Raw genomic sequence first — 15,532 nt, 5'->3', positions numbered from 1 at the left:
ATCAGAAATATTAAAACCTTTTAGATGTAATATCCGAGTAAAATACACATTCCATTATTGTAAATTAAATAAATAAAAGATATAAAAATGACGAAAGGCCATGAATCAATGATGCATTATTATCCATAGTATGAAAATCAGAAGCAAGTGGTTACCCCTCAATTATTCACCAATTCTCAATAAAATAATTAGATATTTATTGAACATTTCTGTGAACAACATTCTTTATAGCTAGCTAGCTCCAAAAAGAAGAACTCTTTTTGAGGAGGTCAAAAGGACGGACTCACGAGTGAGTGAGTGATCACAAGGGGCCACACAAAATTTTAGTAGAAGAAGCTGTAAAACAGAGTATTATCTAGCTTCCACTCACACTGAATTAAAAGTGAAGACGTCGTGTTCTGAATTAAAACATATAAGACGACAAACGTTTTGAAGTGTGTCTGTGTGAAACGTCTCTTCCTTTTTTAAGGTGTGCCAATTTTCACCAACAAGGATTATTGTGGATGAGAAATTAGACATTCCGTCTCATTCAATACTTACGTTTATTTATTACAAATATTTTATAAGATGATGGTCGACGAAGCTTTAGGCATATCTAGACGTGTACATTTGGTTCCGACTATAGGAGTTTCCAAAATGTATATATGTATTATTTATGTATAGAACCATGACAGTGTTCTGTGATGATGATTATAGTGAGTAATCATGACTATGACTTCTTCTTCTTAGCTTCTTCCATCTGCCAACTTTTTCCATTTCCTGAATATTAATTTCAAATTTAAACCTCTTTCACAATGAAACTATTATGATGAAGTTGATTTTTTAACGTCGTGTATCTGGAGCAAGTTTGATATCCAAAAGCTCTTCATAGCTACAAAACATTTTAAACAAGTTTGATATTTAACCAAAAGTGAGACGTTAATTAAAACATTAAGGAGACGATGACGATTTATACGTTAACTGATATTTTTGGTAAGGAGGTTCCAACCGCGTAACATACCAATTTTTTTTATTTATTTAAAAAGCATCAATAATGTCAAACGAGTTGAAAAAATCACTACCTGGATCTATGAGAAAAATCACTCGAGTTTTTTTTTTTCCAGTGGAAATTATGGTCGGACCATGAAGAGACGCTCTTTGATGCAAACCAATAAGGCAATAAATACAACATATTGAAACGTTAAGAAAAAAAAAACGCTTAGATAAAAAAGCGAAAGGAAAGCAAACTTCGAAATGGGAGCAGATAAATTAAGAAGGAAAGAAACTTGAAAGCTGGGAAAGACAATTTTTCAGAAACAAAAACTCTAATTGGAAATGAGAATCTTTTTATTATATTGAAACACAATCGCTGGATAAAACACACCAAAAGAAAGAGAGGAAACAAGGGGATAGATCTGGACCGTCGTCGTCGGGGACAAGAGCACGGCCTTATAAGTCAAACATACATATTTTACATAGAGTATGATACTCAATTTATTCTTAGTACACACACACTGATCTTACTAAACAGCGTAAGATCTCTCGCTTGATTAAGCATCAGTTGATCTTCTTCCACCTCGCAAGCTTCTCTTTGCCCTGTTTTAATACATCCGAAGGAGTGATCATTTAGTTATAACGTGATTTGAAGTTTTGATTGCATGTGTATATATACACCACTAATAAAATATTAACTTATATTTTGAGATAACATGTATATGTCATCTCGCACAATTTGAGTGTATTATTTATACCTTGCGAGTGGGAATGGAGTCTGGGTTCTCCTCAACGGACACTGCTTTAAACCCTACCGGAACCAACACATCTTCATATCTGAACCTCGAAAAAAGTAAAACACTTGTTAAAAAGGAGAATTACGTATGTAAGACATAATTGAGGCTTAATTTTACGTACGAAGATAAAGCTACTTTGTAGGGAGCTCCACCCTCGTGGTCGGTCATCTAATCAATAAAAACACGAAGTGTTGATTCATATATACTGTGATTATATATGATATAATTGAATTATGGAACATTCACACGAAGAAAAATATCAAAATAATCACCGGATACATAAGAGTTATGAGTTCGCCGTCAGGTTTTAGCAGTTCATGCATGGATTTACCCCATGCAGGTCTCAACTCTGGTTCAATTGCGCAGAAAAACCTGTATATTATTATATTAAGTTAATTGGGTTTTTAAATGTATCGTTGTTAAAGTTATGTTTCTCATAGTTGATAAACTCACACATAATCAAAGATGAGGTCGAACTTTTCTTCAGGACGCCAAGTGAAAACATCTTCCTTCACGAACGAAAAGTACTTTGCATTCGGTGAGGAGCCGTAAGTCTATATATATGCATGTAATCAACGTATCAGTATCTCACGACAAACGTTAATCATCAGGAAGTGAGGTGATTAATCAGAAAAAGTGATTAATTATGATTAACCTCATTAGCTTTCTTGAGAGCCTTATCAGAAATGTCCAATCCAACGACGAAGCGTTCAGGGCATGCCATCGCAACTACATCGTGTCCCTACTCACATTTGTAAATATCATATGCAAAGTTAGTTTACAAGCATTTAAGTTTTAGATTTTTACACTAGAGAGCGATACTAATTAACAGAATTTTATCATTATATAGAAACTATGAGCCAAAAACTAAGGGTTTTCTCATAGAAACTACACCAAAATTTTGTTTCTTCCCCATTTAACAACCCTATCATACCAATACAAACTGGATTCAGTTTTAATCTCCAAAATCTAAAAATATTATAGTATATTTTAAAACTAAAATCATATAAAACCTAAAAACGGAACTCAAACAAAATCAAAGTTGAAAAAGAAAAGGACTAACTCCGCCACAGCCGGGGACAAGAGTACGGCCAAGAGGGAGAGATGAAGTGTCGAGAAGATGAACAATGAGAGGTGTGGCTCTTCCTTGATCCCATGGTGTTACCTTGTCTTCCCAACATTTATCCCATCCACCTGTATATTTTATATATTACGGTTAATTTTTTAAACAAATTAATAACATCAAAATTATGATATATTATTTGTTTTACGTACTAATTATTTGATAAACCAATTTTGAAGCATATGGTTTTCTATTTTTGTTAGTGAGACTCATTTATCAAATATTCGCAATGATATTTCGCAATGATATTTTCATATTGAATATGAAATGTAATATTGAAGAGAAATAATAACCTTCAGCAACAACTTGGGGCTGGAAGGTAGCAGCTTCTTCAGGAGTAGGGATAATGTTTCCACCACTGCTGTAACCTGAACTCTGTTGTTTTTCAGCCATTTTTATTAGTTGTGGAATGCTTGAAGCACAAGATACCTATTTATAGAGAGGTTTACAAATTAATTTAATGAATTTTAACAAAAAATAAGTTAAACAAAGACTGAGTAAAAAAAAAAAAAAAAATGTATTGAGAATTAATTATTGCTAATTATGCTCTCTCTCACCCACTGTACTTTCTGCCCATTTTGTGTGTTTTCAAATTGGAATATTCCCATTGAGACGACCCCAAAAATAATAATTTGCATAGTCAGTCATTCTTTAATATAAACGACGACGTCCATCACAATTTTAAACAAACCCCAAAGAAACAAGACCAGTGGGCTTTCTTGGGCCCATAATATTTCCTTCCCTTTTTTGCCGACAAATGATATAACCTTGCAATTTACAGAAATTACCGTATATGCCATTCATTCTATAAAACATGAAATCTCCCAAATGGTATTTCAAATCTCCCATTCATTCTATAAAACAAATGATATAACCTTGTTTATCCTAGTAGTCTCTACTCTCTACTAGTCCTGGTTTGTAGAATTTTAGCAAAAAATTTCATAAAATGTTTTTTTCTTTTGGTTAAAGCATCATCGCTAAGTTTGATGGTACAAAGTGAGTATCATTTGCGTCATTACAACACTAATTATTCGATTTGCCAGTGAACATTCTGAGGTCACGACGACTTGCGTGTGATCGCAAGGAGAAAGGCCACCACCAGCGAGGGACCACAAATTCTAATAGAAGAAAGAAAGAAGGAAAGAAAGCTACGACCTAACTTCCCCACTAACTTACTCACTCGGTTTTTAAAATTAAAACGTGGACCAGCCTGGCCGCATCGGTCTATAAAACGGAAAACGACAAAAGTTATATACATAAAGTAAGACTGTGTTTTGGAATTGTGTTACACGTATCTTTCTCCTTAGGGTATAATAAGTATATGCCAATTGCAGTAAGGAATATAATAACGGATGAGAAACTAGACATTGCCTCTCATTTAAATATACATACATGTCATTATTAGTAGATTAAACATTGACCCAGTTTCAGATGTTTTTCTTTTTTCCATCAAGAAGATGATACTAATAAGTTTTTGTTAGGACTATTTTCTTTTTGAACATAGTGCCCTCGGGTTCTGACTGATGTATAGAAGAGCCATGCATGACAGATTGACAGTGTGATGTGATGGTATTTGAGGATTTAGGAGAAGCAACTCCCATTGTTGTTCATTGTTCATCTCTGTGGAACGAGGATTAATTAACACTAATATGAGCCAAGACATCAAAGCATATATATAACGTTATAAAGAAGTATAATTGTAGTCGAAAATGAGGTCGAATTTCTCGGTTGGCTCCCAAGTGAAAAAGACTTCTTGCAAAAAGGTGAAATGTTTTGAATTAGCTAATGAAGAGAACATCAGCATCCACCAACTGATAAAATGTATAGACCACAAACCTTGGTTGATCTTTCGACTGAGGTTTTTGAAAGATCAAGTCCAACAACATGACGGTCAGGGTTTTGCCATCACAATTCACAACCACATCATAGTCATAGCCCTGGCAAATCCAAAATTTTCGGAAAATAAATATCTTACAATTAGAAAGAATCAGAGTGTGACCAAAAAAGAGAGAGTAGAAACTAACGCTGCCACATTCGGGGATTAAAGCTCTTCCATTAGGCAATGAACTAGTTTCACAAGGTCAAGTTGAACAACAATGGGAGTATCTTCTCCTAAATCCCATAATGTTTTTCCCTCTACCCATAACATCCACCTTAATTAGAAAACAACATAAACATGCAAAAACATTATTTTTTTTATTAAAATGCATTCATATCTCATTATAAAACTCTATCACCTATCAACAACATTGATTCATATATTAGCCCGTCTAGCTCAGTTGGTAGAGCGCAAGGCTCTTAACCTTGTGGTCGTGGGTTCGAGCCCCACGGTGGGCGATTGTATTTTCCTATTTTTTAACGTTTAGAAACAGAATGATGTTTTGCTGCATGAATTGTATAACCAGACTTGTATATTGTTGAATAACCAGACCTGCTTAGAATTTTCTCTAACATAGAAAATATGTTTCAAAGCAATAAAATCTAAAAAGAGTTGAACTGTCAAATATTTGGTAACGAGGTTTTTAAAATAGATGCACTGGATCAAGGATAAAGCCATCAAATGTCGCCTTCGATTGATTAAAAGATTTAAAAGGGAACTGTTGAATATTACACACATTGTGTTTACAACTAATATTTGCAGTGAAAAAAATCACAAGACATCCCCAGTTTGAAGCAGATTGGCTTCTGTAATGATCACCATTTACAAGGTGGAGTGAAATGTGGAAGATTTCTTCCATCTTCCAAGCTTCTCCATTCCCTGAAAATGATTCCAAGATAGCATTACCTTTCTGATCCTAAACTGGAAACTACAATTCACCATCGAGTTATCATCATAAGTGTTATTCAAAAAATTCATGTTAATGTTTACCTTGCGTGGTCTTATAGCAAGTTCGTTATCCACAATGGAGACTGCCTCAAACCCCAATGGAATTAGAACCTTCTCGTATCTGCACATCGAGAGACTTCAGAGTGAAGATTGGTAAAAAACAATTCACTAATGTTGCTCTTAGTAAAAGAGATTCTTACTCAGACACAGATACACTGTAAGGAGGACCTCCAGAACGTTCGTCGAGTTCGTCGATCTAAACAAAGATGCATTTTTGAAGTTTTCAGCAACTAAGGAAATATGAAACAGAGAATAGAGAATGTTATGATTTCTTACAGGAAACATCAATGTTATAAGCTCTCCACCAGGTTTCAGAAGTTTCTCCATTCTCTGTGCCCATAAAGGTCTCACGCCAGGTTCAAATGCACAGAAGAAGCTGCGAGAATGAATGGTCATAATGCAGTGATATATTAATCTAACTAAAGTCACATTTGTATGAACCAGAAACCAAACATATAGACTATATACATACGTATAATCGAAAATGAGATCGAATTTTTCAGCTGGCTCCCAAGTGAAGAAGTCTTCACTCAAGAAGGAGAAGTATTTTGCATTAGGCAGTGTGGAGAACATCTGAAATTAGAGAATAAAACAAAAATAAATGCGTTAACAAACCTACAAAGTTCTTAACAGGCATAAGAGGCAAGACTCCAACTCAAAAATCAGCTAAGTTTAACTCAAAAAATGCAGGCTACATATATGAGAACATTGATGATCATGTACATAGACTATGCACACCTTTAATGATCTCTCAACCGCAGTTTTAGATATATCCAGTCCAACAACATAACGATCAGGGGAGGCCATTGCCACCACATCATAACCCTACAAAACCATAACAAGTATTACAAGGAAGCATTTGTGTTATAAATAACGAAGCTGCCTGAGTGATTAATAAGGCAATCAGCAAGTAATGCAAGAACCGATCATACGACACGGGGCAGAACAGAACATATTCAACAGTACCACTCAACTCTCAAATGGCCACAGTTCACTAAAAGGTAGCAAAATTCAAAGAAAGGAAGTGGCTTTAAGCAGTAATATCAAGTAAAGAAGCTAAAGCAAGTGTAACAGACAAAAAAAAAGGTGTTGAAGAACATACGGTACCACAACCAGGAACTAGAGCTCTGCCATTAGGCAATGAGCCAGTCTGGACGAGATTAGCAATAACCGGAGTTGGTTTCCCCAAGTCCCATGGAGTAGCTCCTGCTTCCCAACACTTCTCCCACCCACCTTTTTAAAAACAATACAATCCGATCGATCAATTCAAAGACGAAACACACAAAAAAAAAAAAAAAAAATCGAGCTGAGAAAATAAAATCTTAGGGGGTTTGTGTTTACCAGAAGAATCCTCGCTCACAAGCCGTTGGAATATTTCAAAGGACGATTGGACTGCCATAGCTTTACCGGCGGCTTTTTCCATCGGAATCAACGAACCCAAAACGATTCAGCAACCGCAACGACTCCCAACTCTTTAATAACACAAAAGGATGATTAAGGTTTTTTAATTCTGTAACATAACTAACATGTGACTATAACACCTAATTGTTTTTTTTATTACTATAATACCCTTTCTTTTGTAATGGAAGATTCTTTAAGAAGAAAATATTAAAAAAGAAACCCAATAATCTTCTTATACATACATAGTTGACAAGTAAGCCTATAGAATCGTCGTACTGATCGGGTGGTACCAAAATTTAGACAAAAGGAATATAATTGGTTGGTTTGTGTATGTTTGATCAAGGTTTTCATAATTTACAACGAGAGGCTTATCTTCTCTGTTTTGTAACGACGACGACAAGGAGAGAGATAAAGAGAGTGGATCAATCGAGGTAGAAGAGAGTGACGATCTTGCGTAGGTTTTTAGCTTCTTGACATGTTTCCATAAGAAGCTTACTGTCATGAAACGCAAAGCAGATTACTTGTTGTACTTGTGATATGATATCCATATTACACAGCCTGCAATAAATGTTTTAAAGAAACGATTAGTTTCTTAATTCTGGACCAAAGTGGATCAATGTACTATGAATGATGATAATGACCACCAAACCTGCTAGCTTCTAACAATGGCAAATGATCATTGTGTGGCTTTTCTACCACGTTTTGTACCTGTAAATTGACATAGCAATAAACAAGAGTTTCAGAGACATAAATTGGATCCCCAACTAACGAGATTCTGACTTTCAGCAGAAGAACCAGTTTTGCTTACTTTAGACAATAGTTCCTGGCTCTCAGGAGGTTGTTTCTTCAAACTTTGGGGTAAGATTACTGTTAGAAGCTCTGGTCTCTCTGCTCTCAATGCACCTCTTATAACTGCAGCGTTAGTTCCAGATGCACCTGAAGTATATATATGATTTTTCTGCAACAAACAGAATTATCAGAGAAATGTTTTAGGAACACTTGAAATGGAAAAGATTGGATAAGATGAAGCTCAAATGTCTTTACCGTTATAACCATGGCGTAGCTAAGAATCTCAATCAGTTCTTGATGCATGAAACCCATATTTCTTGTCCCAAAGAAGCCAATTGATCTAGGCCCTTGCTGCTGTATCGCCAATAGCTCCTGTCCATTTTAAACATACATGGTTACACAGTTAGCTAAAAAGATTGATATTCCAAAACCTGCCAGTAAACATATGAGTTCCAGCATAAATAAAGCTAAAAAAGATTGATGCAAGAGTTTAATGTCCTTCAGGTAGGTTAAGTCAGAGAAACTAGTCTCACTTGTATGTAATCAACATCAGCGGTGGGTTTTAGCTCTGAAACTGCAACTGAACCAGACCCTTCAACGATAGCCTGCGCCTGAGTTGGAATCCTCAGCCCAGACTCTTCATCCGATTCAAGCACACATTTGATGTGGTCATCTTCATTACTCCCAATATCTGTGTTGTCTTGAGCTCTCGTGTGTTCAGGTAAGCACTACACACAGCATAAAAACAACAGAATCACTGAATAGTGAAAAGCCAAAAAAATCAACTGCTCTAGACTTATGGCAAGAGAGACAAACACAAACTCTGAAGCTTAAATTTCAAAGCTTCTTATACCAATCATAAAGAAACTCTGAGAAAACTTAATAAATAAACCAATATCTTTTCAGTTTTCACAAATCAAAGATGATGTTCCAACATGTTTCCAAGACCAAGAAAAACTGAACACAAGCTTTATTATATTTTCGATATAAGCATTGCTTCATCTGCAATAATACTCTTCAGAATATGCATATATCTAAGTAAAGCACAATGGTAGAGATACAATGTAGTCCTAAGAACAACACTAAGGGATTCAAAAACACACATACAACAATCATCAGTGAAGTCTTAAATAGAGTGTAATATTGAATAAGTCAGCAATGGCTATTAAAACTGGAATCTCCAACCTAATTAATACCATTGAAGACGAAAGAGATACAGAGTAAATAACACATTGAATAGTTTCAGGGCTGAATCTATTAATATGAGGGTCAAAAGATACAATCTTTAAACAAAACATCGATCATTCTTAACACAAAAAAACAACGGATTCTACAACTTTTTAGAGAAATTGATCAAACAAATTCTGACGAAGAAGCACAAATCATAGAGAGAGAGAATGGGACAATACCATGGAAACAGAGGATCTGAATCTGCGTATCCGCGCAGGGAAAAGCTGCGACTGGGAAGAACAAGAGGTCGAAGAAGAAGAAGAGGATCGGCGATTAAAGTTAGGATTTTGCGATCTGAGAGAAGAAGGAGCATGAGAAGAATCTGAAGGAGGAGGAGGAGTTGTAAGAGGCAGAAGTAGCCTCAGAGGTATACACGAACTCATCTCTCTCCTAGAGTACTACTATCTTCTCTCCACAGATATTTGAGAAACAAATGAGAAACTCCTTCAATGCTTCAATTTGTCGGGACTCTTTTTTTCCCGTCGGATGTGTATTTGGTCGGGTTGTAGAAGAAGAAGAAGAAGAAGAAGATAAAACACACACATAGACACAGACAAAAGTTCATTACAAAAGAAAACAAAAAAACACAATAACTGAGGAAATAAGCCAACATTATTATTTATTTTATTTTTTAATTTGGAAGAATATTCCTTTTTCAGAATTTAATATGAGTGGCTTACACATGACTTTTTGTTATTTATTGTGGGTTAAAAAGGTAAGAAAAAGCAATGTAACTTTTATATGTTGAAAAAAAAAATTGAGGATATCTTTTTCACGTGTGAAAGAAAGTAATCGTTTAAATGATGCTAAAGAAACAAATACAATTTTGCAATTATTCTCTAATCTTTTTTTCTGTATCTTGTTGTTTTTGTTCAACTTTTATGGGTTTTACAGAGAGAGATGAGAGATGAGAAACTTGGAAAACGAGAATTGATTTCTTAAAAGATCTCATCAGATGTCCCATCTTTTCTTGACTCGAAACATCAACACTGACGATTTGATGTCATCTTGTGGAACTTGAAGCATGAACTGCACTTTCATCTTCATTGGTGTTGTTTTCACTTTTCCAGCTTCATCCCCCACCTGCCCACCATTTCATTCATTCACCCTCAGTTCGTTTTTTACTTATGTTACCTAGCTCATACTAGACTCAAACCAAACACAAGAGACTCATGATTACAGCTCACTCATAAGCTAGCTCAAGTGTGATGGTACCATAATAGACATTGTATGCCATGCATCATCATAATCGTATGACTCGGATTGGGGATTTTAAGTGAGTAGAAAAAAGACTACGCTATTAAGAGAAGAGAGAAATGAGAAGTAAAGTTTGATGATTTACCCAGAGAGATGCCCAGCCAAGGCGTACATCAGAATCATATCCAGCTTTGAATTTGTAGTCTTTACCATATGTGCGTTTGTACACCGCACTCCACATGTTTGAATCAAAGTTGTACCAATAGCTGCATAGATATATCATACACATAAACATTTATACGGTAGCAAGTGGGATGGCTCTATTAGAAGAGAGAGAGCAAGAAGAGACACACTAACCTCAACTTATCTGAAGGGGTGAACCGACGTTTAAATGCAAACGATGCAGCGTTGGAAGGAAGAGAAATGCTCGGAATGAAGGACAATGCATCATCCTATATGAAATTAAAAAAGTAAAGTCCTAATGTCAGATCCAACAACGATGGGAAAGGAAGGTTCTAGAAGCTATTGAACAGACACACAAAAAGCAGACAAGAAATTTCGTAAAAGACAAGAACCTTATAAGCATATCTCAGCCTCAACTCTTCATCTGTGTATAGAGCGGTACAAATACCATTCATGGCTTGACGTTTGAGGATCCCATTAACAGACAAAACTCTTTTCTGCTTCTCTTCCTCCTCATCTTCTCTTTCTTGTAACGAAATTTCTCCAAGTGGGAATTTAAGAGTCGCTCTTGGCTACATAAAGAGAAAACCATTCGAAAAATTAAAGTTAGTGTTTAAAGAACAACATATTGCAAATTACTCCTAGCCAAGCAAGACAACAATTTACAGGGTAACTGATGAAGAAAATTATGGCAAATGCAAAACCAAATAGACAATGTAAGGGATGGCACTCACATAACCAATAGGAACAGGCGATGAAAGCTCCAGAGAATAGCCTGGTTCAGTCAGATTTGCCTCCATAGCAATCTCTCCTTGTTGTGCCTGCAACAACATACAGTTAAGCCATACATCAGAGAGGCAGCACTAAATTAATACATACATAGTCATGGATTGAACATAAGGCTACATACATATCCAACTGCTACTAATAGTTAGTTGCACAGCTCTCAAATGCCCACTCAGAACATGGACACAAACCAAAACCAATGGTACCATAAACCCTTATCAAAACCGTTACACAATGAAAGCACACAAATTGTTATGTTCTGTCCCATAAATGACAAATTGCCAAATATATATACATCCCCAATTTGACAATTAAGTTCAAACAAAGATTAATCCTTTTTGTCTTTATCTGTGCCTCATGAAAATAAAAATCAATCCTTTTTGTAGAAAACAGTGATAATGGGCAAGAAGAAGAAGTACCTTGACATTATGAAGAGCTCGGAGCTGAAGGCGAGGGTGAACATCGAGATTGCTCTTGATGAAGGTGTTCTTCTCTTCGATATCATAGAGAACAGAGACGTGTTTGGAAGTAAAGGAGACCTGAGGCTGTGAAATCTCGCGCTGGGAATTGTTCTGAAACGAGAGTTTGAGCTTGGCGAGGTTGTCGAAGAGCTTACAAGAGACTTTGTTTAAGAAAAGGAGACTATCGCTGTCGAATTCAGATGTAACACGGAGCTTTGGTCTGTTGGCAGTCTTGAGAAAGGACAAGGCAGAGCAAGTCGGTGGAGACGGTGGCGGTAATTCCGAGGTTCCTGATTGAGGGGTTGGTGAAAGAGAAGAAGGAGGAGGATGGTTTGGAGAAGACGGATCCGCCATTGAAATTGGATTTGGTGAGAGAATCTATCGCAAATTCGCGAACATGAGATTCGAGTTTGTTGTTGTACTTGAGAGAAGTAATAAGTTATGTTATGAAACGGACGGTTCTTGTTTTTCTTACTTATCGATGCAGTCTCTCTCACTTCACTTGTCTTTTTTTCTTTTTTTCTTTATTCTAAAATAATTAGGGATCGTTTACTTTGGCCACTATGAATTATATATGAAAGCATTTTTCTTAAACGTTAGTTAGGTAGATACTAGATAGTGCTTTTCTCCGTTTATTTAGTTACTATATTAGGATCCGGATCCGCAGTACACCACAGGGAAAAATTATTTATAATTAAAATATTTAAATTATAAGTTTATTTATAATTAAAATATTTAAATTATAAGTTGTATTTGTTGGTTAAATATATTATAATTATATAATAATTATTAAATATATTATATAATATCATAATACTCCATCCGTTTCAAAATATAAGATGTTTTAGCCAAAGCACGCATAATAAGAAATGTTTACTTTAAAAAAGTTGAACCAATCAGAAACAAGATTGCATAAAATAAATAATAAGAAAATATAAAAATAGTGTAAAAGTTGTTTCAAAAATTGAAAACATCTTATATTATGAAACAAACAAAAACCTCTAAAACATCCAATATTATGAAATGGAGGGAGTATAATTTATATTTTACATAAGATTTATTTAATAAATTTAATTAGAATTATCTATTCTCTCGTACCGACAGTGTTAACAAAATAATGAAATGATGTTTTACCACTGTAACACCGTATTAATGATATTTTTTAATTTATATAAATATCGATAAAATTCGTCCTGCTATATAATCCCGTCCCAAGATATTTTAACTCACACTATATCATCTTAATTTTTAATATTTATTGTATATCTATGATATAATATTTATCATATTTAACTATTTAAAAGTTTTAAATATTTTTCATATTTAACTTTTTAAAAATCTTTAAAATAAAGAACCGGAATAAACTAAATAAAAGTTTTTAAAGTTTGAATGTCTGATAAATCAAGCTTTCTACTCATTTGTATTCGGAATCATTTTGGTCTCTTTTATAGTATGACTCTGAACCATTATCCAAATTTTTTAAACGATGTGGGATAGTGTACCCATATTTTTTTATTCAAGTAATATATGTCCGTTTTTAAAACTTTGTATTATATCATATAGTGGAAAAAATCACAATTTTTATTAAGTAAATGTATTATAGAATTATTCAACAATAGTATTGTATTTTAATTATTGGATCTACAATAAAACATGTGGTTTGTAACTCCAACAATCGTTCCAATGTAGCCGCAAATACGCTATATATAACTACTTCGCTATCGTCTTAAGTGGTTGCTAAAATTTGGTCAAAAAAAACACTATGTGATCTACTGATCTTATTTTATGGTCTCACATTTGTGACTACATTAAAACTATAATATGTGTAATCACATAGAAGTCGGTGTACATATATTTATATATAGCCACTTCTCTCTATTACTCGAATTCGTAGTCGTATATTTGAAATAAAGATTAAATTGTGACTGTAATTAAACTTTGCTTATCGTGTCAATGCCCACTATTGAGATATGATTGATTTTATTGATTTAAACTGTAATTAAATTGTGACTTTTATTGATTTAAAAGATTAGAAAAGCTCAAAGTATTGTTTTGAGGCCCATTAAGATTCAATGCCCACTATATAATTAACAAGAAAGAGGATCCACCAAGTCTTCATCTATTGGCTCCAACCCCAATTCTCAACTCTCCTCCTCCAGTGGAATGGTCAAGTCTAATTGCTGTTGGCTCTAATCTTTACGCCGTTAATGCAGATACACATGATTCTCCATCTGTGTGGTACCTTGATTGTAGATTTCACCACCACACTTGGCGTGAAGCTCCAACAATGCGAATAGTTCACACCCGTACTGTATATGATGGGCATGTGTATTTACCAGGAATGTATGAAAAGCAAGATTCTTTGAACTGCGTTGAAGTTTACAACACAGAGACTCAATCTTGGAATCCCGTCCCGCCCAACAAACGGAGATTGGATTTCAAAAACATGGATGGAGTTATTTACATTAACGGTAAAGTAGAGGACACTCCTTTGTATCCTAAGGCTTTTAAGCCAAAGGATTCGACATGGGAAAGTGTAGGGTTGGATAAGCTTTCTGATCGGGTTGCTTTTTGTACGGTAGATGGGGTAGACTATACTTATGTCCCTTGTACTTGTTGTGCCTCTGCTGAAAGATTTAGTTGGAGAGCAGAAAAGACTGAGGGAGAAGGAGGAGGTTCCAGAAGATTAGAGGGTTTACAAGGGTTACCTCAGTTTGATAAGTCTGCTTCTGTTAAATTAGCAAATTATGGTGGTGATAAGCTGGTTGTTTTGTGGGACAAGTCTGTGCAGAGATTTGGGTTTAAGAAGAAGATGATTTGGTGTGCAGTGATCTCACTTGAAAAACGCAACGATCAAGAGATTTGGGGGAAAGTCGAATGGTCCGATGAGGTTCTTTTAGTGCCCAATTCTTATGAATTCCTGTGTGCTAAATCTGTTACTGTTTGATAGGTATGGATGTAATGTAATGAATATGGTTTGTATCGCTTACTTTCTTTTTTAGTATGCCCATTGACATGTTTCTGCTTATATATCGTCTGCACTCGCTTGCTATGGCAAATGATTTAAAAGCTTATTTAGTGACTTCTTTTAATCTTGTATTAAGCTATTATATAGTTATTTGAAGGTCTTTTTTTGGTCAGCTAAGATCAGTGACACAAGATAAAAATGTCATTGTTTCATCATCTAATCCTAATAGTTCTTTTTAGTGTTATTGAAGTGGGTAATTAGTGAATATAATCTTCATAAAGTTAAATGAAAATGAGAATATGAATTGCATTTAGAGTTCCAAATCCAAAACATACTTAAAGTCAGTACGAATAAGTTATTGATGAAAACATTACCCGATGTTAAAGCAAGAAACAAGGGCTTTTCTCTCTTTGGCTCTGCTTTCTAATGTAGAGATGTTGTGGGATGCGGAACACAGATCATAGATGATTCCCTTTGACGAGCAAAAAACAGAGATCATAGATGATTCCCTTTGACGCGGCTGAAGCATTTCAAGTGAGGAGTAGAGACTCCTCCATGTCAATAAAATACTGAAATTACTCTTCACTGACCACAAAATCACGCCTATTAATAGTGAGACGCATGACCTAAAACTAGAACTTTCAACGTTCATCTATTGTCAGTGACACAAGAATGACAAGATTAAAAATGTCATTATTTCATTATAAAAGCATTTAGAGAAGAAGAAAAAAAACTGAA

General features: G+C 34.9%; 4 protein-coding genes, 1 non-coding gene and 1 pseudogene across 6 annotated transcripts; 2 read left to right on the top strand and 4 right to left on the bottom strand.

The window, feature by feature from the left end:
* Positions 1-1,248: 1,248 nt before the first annotated feature.
* Positions 1,249-3,297, bottom strand: LOC104788779 (putative thiol methyltransferase 1). Its single transcript, XM_019245510.2, has 8 exons — positions 3,186-3,297; positions 2,833-2,963; positions 2,425-2,511; positions 2,223-2,323; positions 2,042-2,141; positions 1,891-1,937; positions 1,731-1,809; positions 1,249-1,575 (listed from the first exon to the last, which is right to left on the bottom strand). The coding sequence occupies exons 1-8, from the start codon at positions 3,283-3,285 to the stop codon at positions 1,537-1,539; spliced, it is 684 nt and encodes a 227-aa protein (XP_019101055.1). The 5' UTR covers positions 3,286-3,297; the 3' UTR covers positions 1,249-1,536.
* A 1,859-nt stretch (positions 3,298-5,156) lies between these two features.
* On the top strand, positions 5,157-5,229 carry TRNAK-CUU (transfer RNA lysine (anticodon CUU)). Its single transcript has one exon. It is a non-coding gene; the product is annotated as a tRNA-Lys (tRNA).
* Positions 5,230-5,442: 213 nt separating this feature from the next.
* Positions 5,443-7,315, bottom strand: LOC104784945 (putative thiol methyltransferase 2). Its single transcript, XM_010510055.3, has 8 exons — positions 7,121-7,315; positions 6,882-7,012; positions 6,518-6,604; positions 6,252-6,352; positions 6,056-6,155; positions 5,920-5,975; positions 5,762-5,840; positions 5,443-5,650 (listed from the first exon to the last, which is right to left on the bottom strand). Exons 1-8 carry the CDS (start codon positions 7,200-7,202, stop codon positions 5,594-5,596), a joined length of 693 nt encoding a protein of 230 aa, XP_010508357.1. The 5' UTR covers positions 7,203-7,315; the 3' UTR covers positions 5,443-5,593.
* A 57-nt stretch (positions 7,316-7,372) lies between these two features.
* On the bottom strand, positions 7,373-9,801 carry LOC104784944 (uncharacterized). Its single transcript, XM_010510054.2, has 6 exons — positions 9,379-9,801; positions 8,503-8,697; positions 8,225-8,341; positions 7,989-8,138; positions 7,830-7,888; positions 7,373-7,738 (listed from the first exon to the last, which is right to left on the bottom strand). Exons 1-6 carry the CDS (start codon positions 9,580-9,582, stop codon positions 7,603-7,605), a joined length of 861 nt encoding a protein of 286 aa, XP_010508356.1. The 5' UTR covers positions 9,583-9,801; the 3' UTR covers positions 7,373-7,602.
* A 166-nt stretch (positions 9,802-9,967) lies between these two features.
* LOC104784943 (outer envelope pore protein 37, chloroplastic) lies at positions 9,968-12,386 on the bottom strand. Its single transcript, XM_010510052.3, has 6 exons — positions 11,785-12,386; positions 11,314-11,400; positions 10,972-11,151; positions 10,754-10,848; positions 10,542-10,662; positions 9,968-10,282 (listed from the first exon to the last, which is right to left on the bottom strand). The coding sequence occupies exons 1-6, from the start codon at positions 12,178-12,180 to the stop codon at positions 10,151-10,153; spliced, it is 1,011 nt and encodes a 336-aa protein (XP_010508354.1). The 5' UTR covers positions 12,181-12,386; the 3' UTR covers positions 9,968-10,150.
* A 926-nt stretch (positions 12,387-13,312) lies between these two features.
* On the top strand, positions 13,313-14,966 carry LOC104788778 (F-box/kelch-repeat protein At5g48990 pseudogene; annotated as a pseudogene). Its single transcript, XR_015558262.1, has 2 exons — positions 13,313-13,324; positions 13,922-14,966. The product of XR_015558262.1 is annotated as an F-box/kelch-repeat protein At5g48990 pseudogene (transcript).
* Positions 14,967-15,532: the final 566 nt, after the last annotated feature.

This window comes from Camelina sativa, chromosome 5 (assembly GCF_030686135.1).
Source record: "Camelina sativa cultivar CO46 ecotype springtype chromosome 5, ASM3068613v1".
NCBI lineage: Eukaryota > Viridiplantae > Streptophyta > Magnoliopsida > Brassicales > Brassicaceae > Camelina > Camelina sativa.
This window is presented reverse-complemented; position numbering and strand designations above follow the sequence as displayed.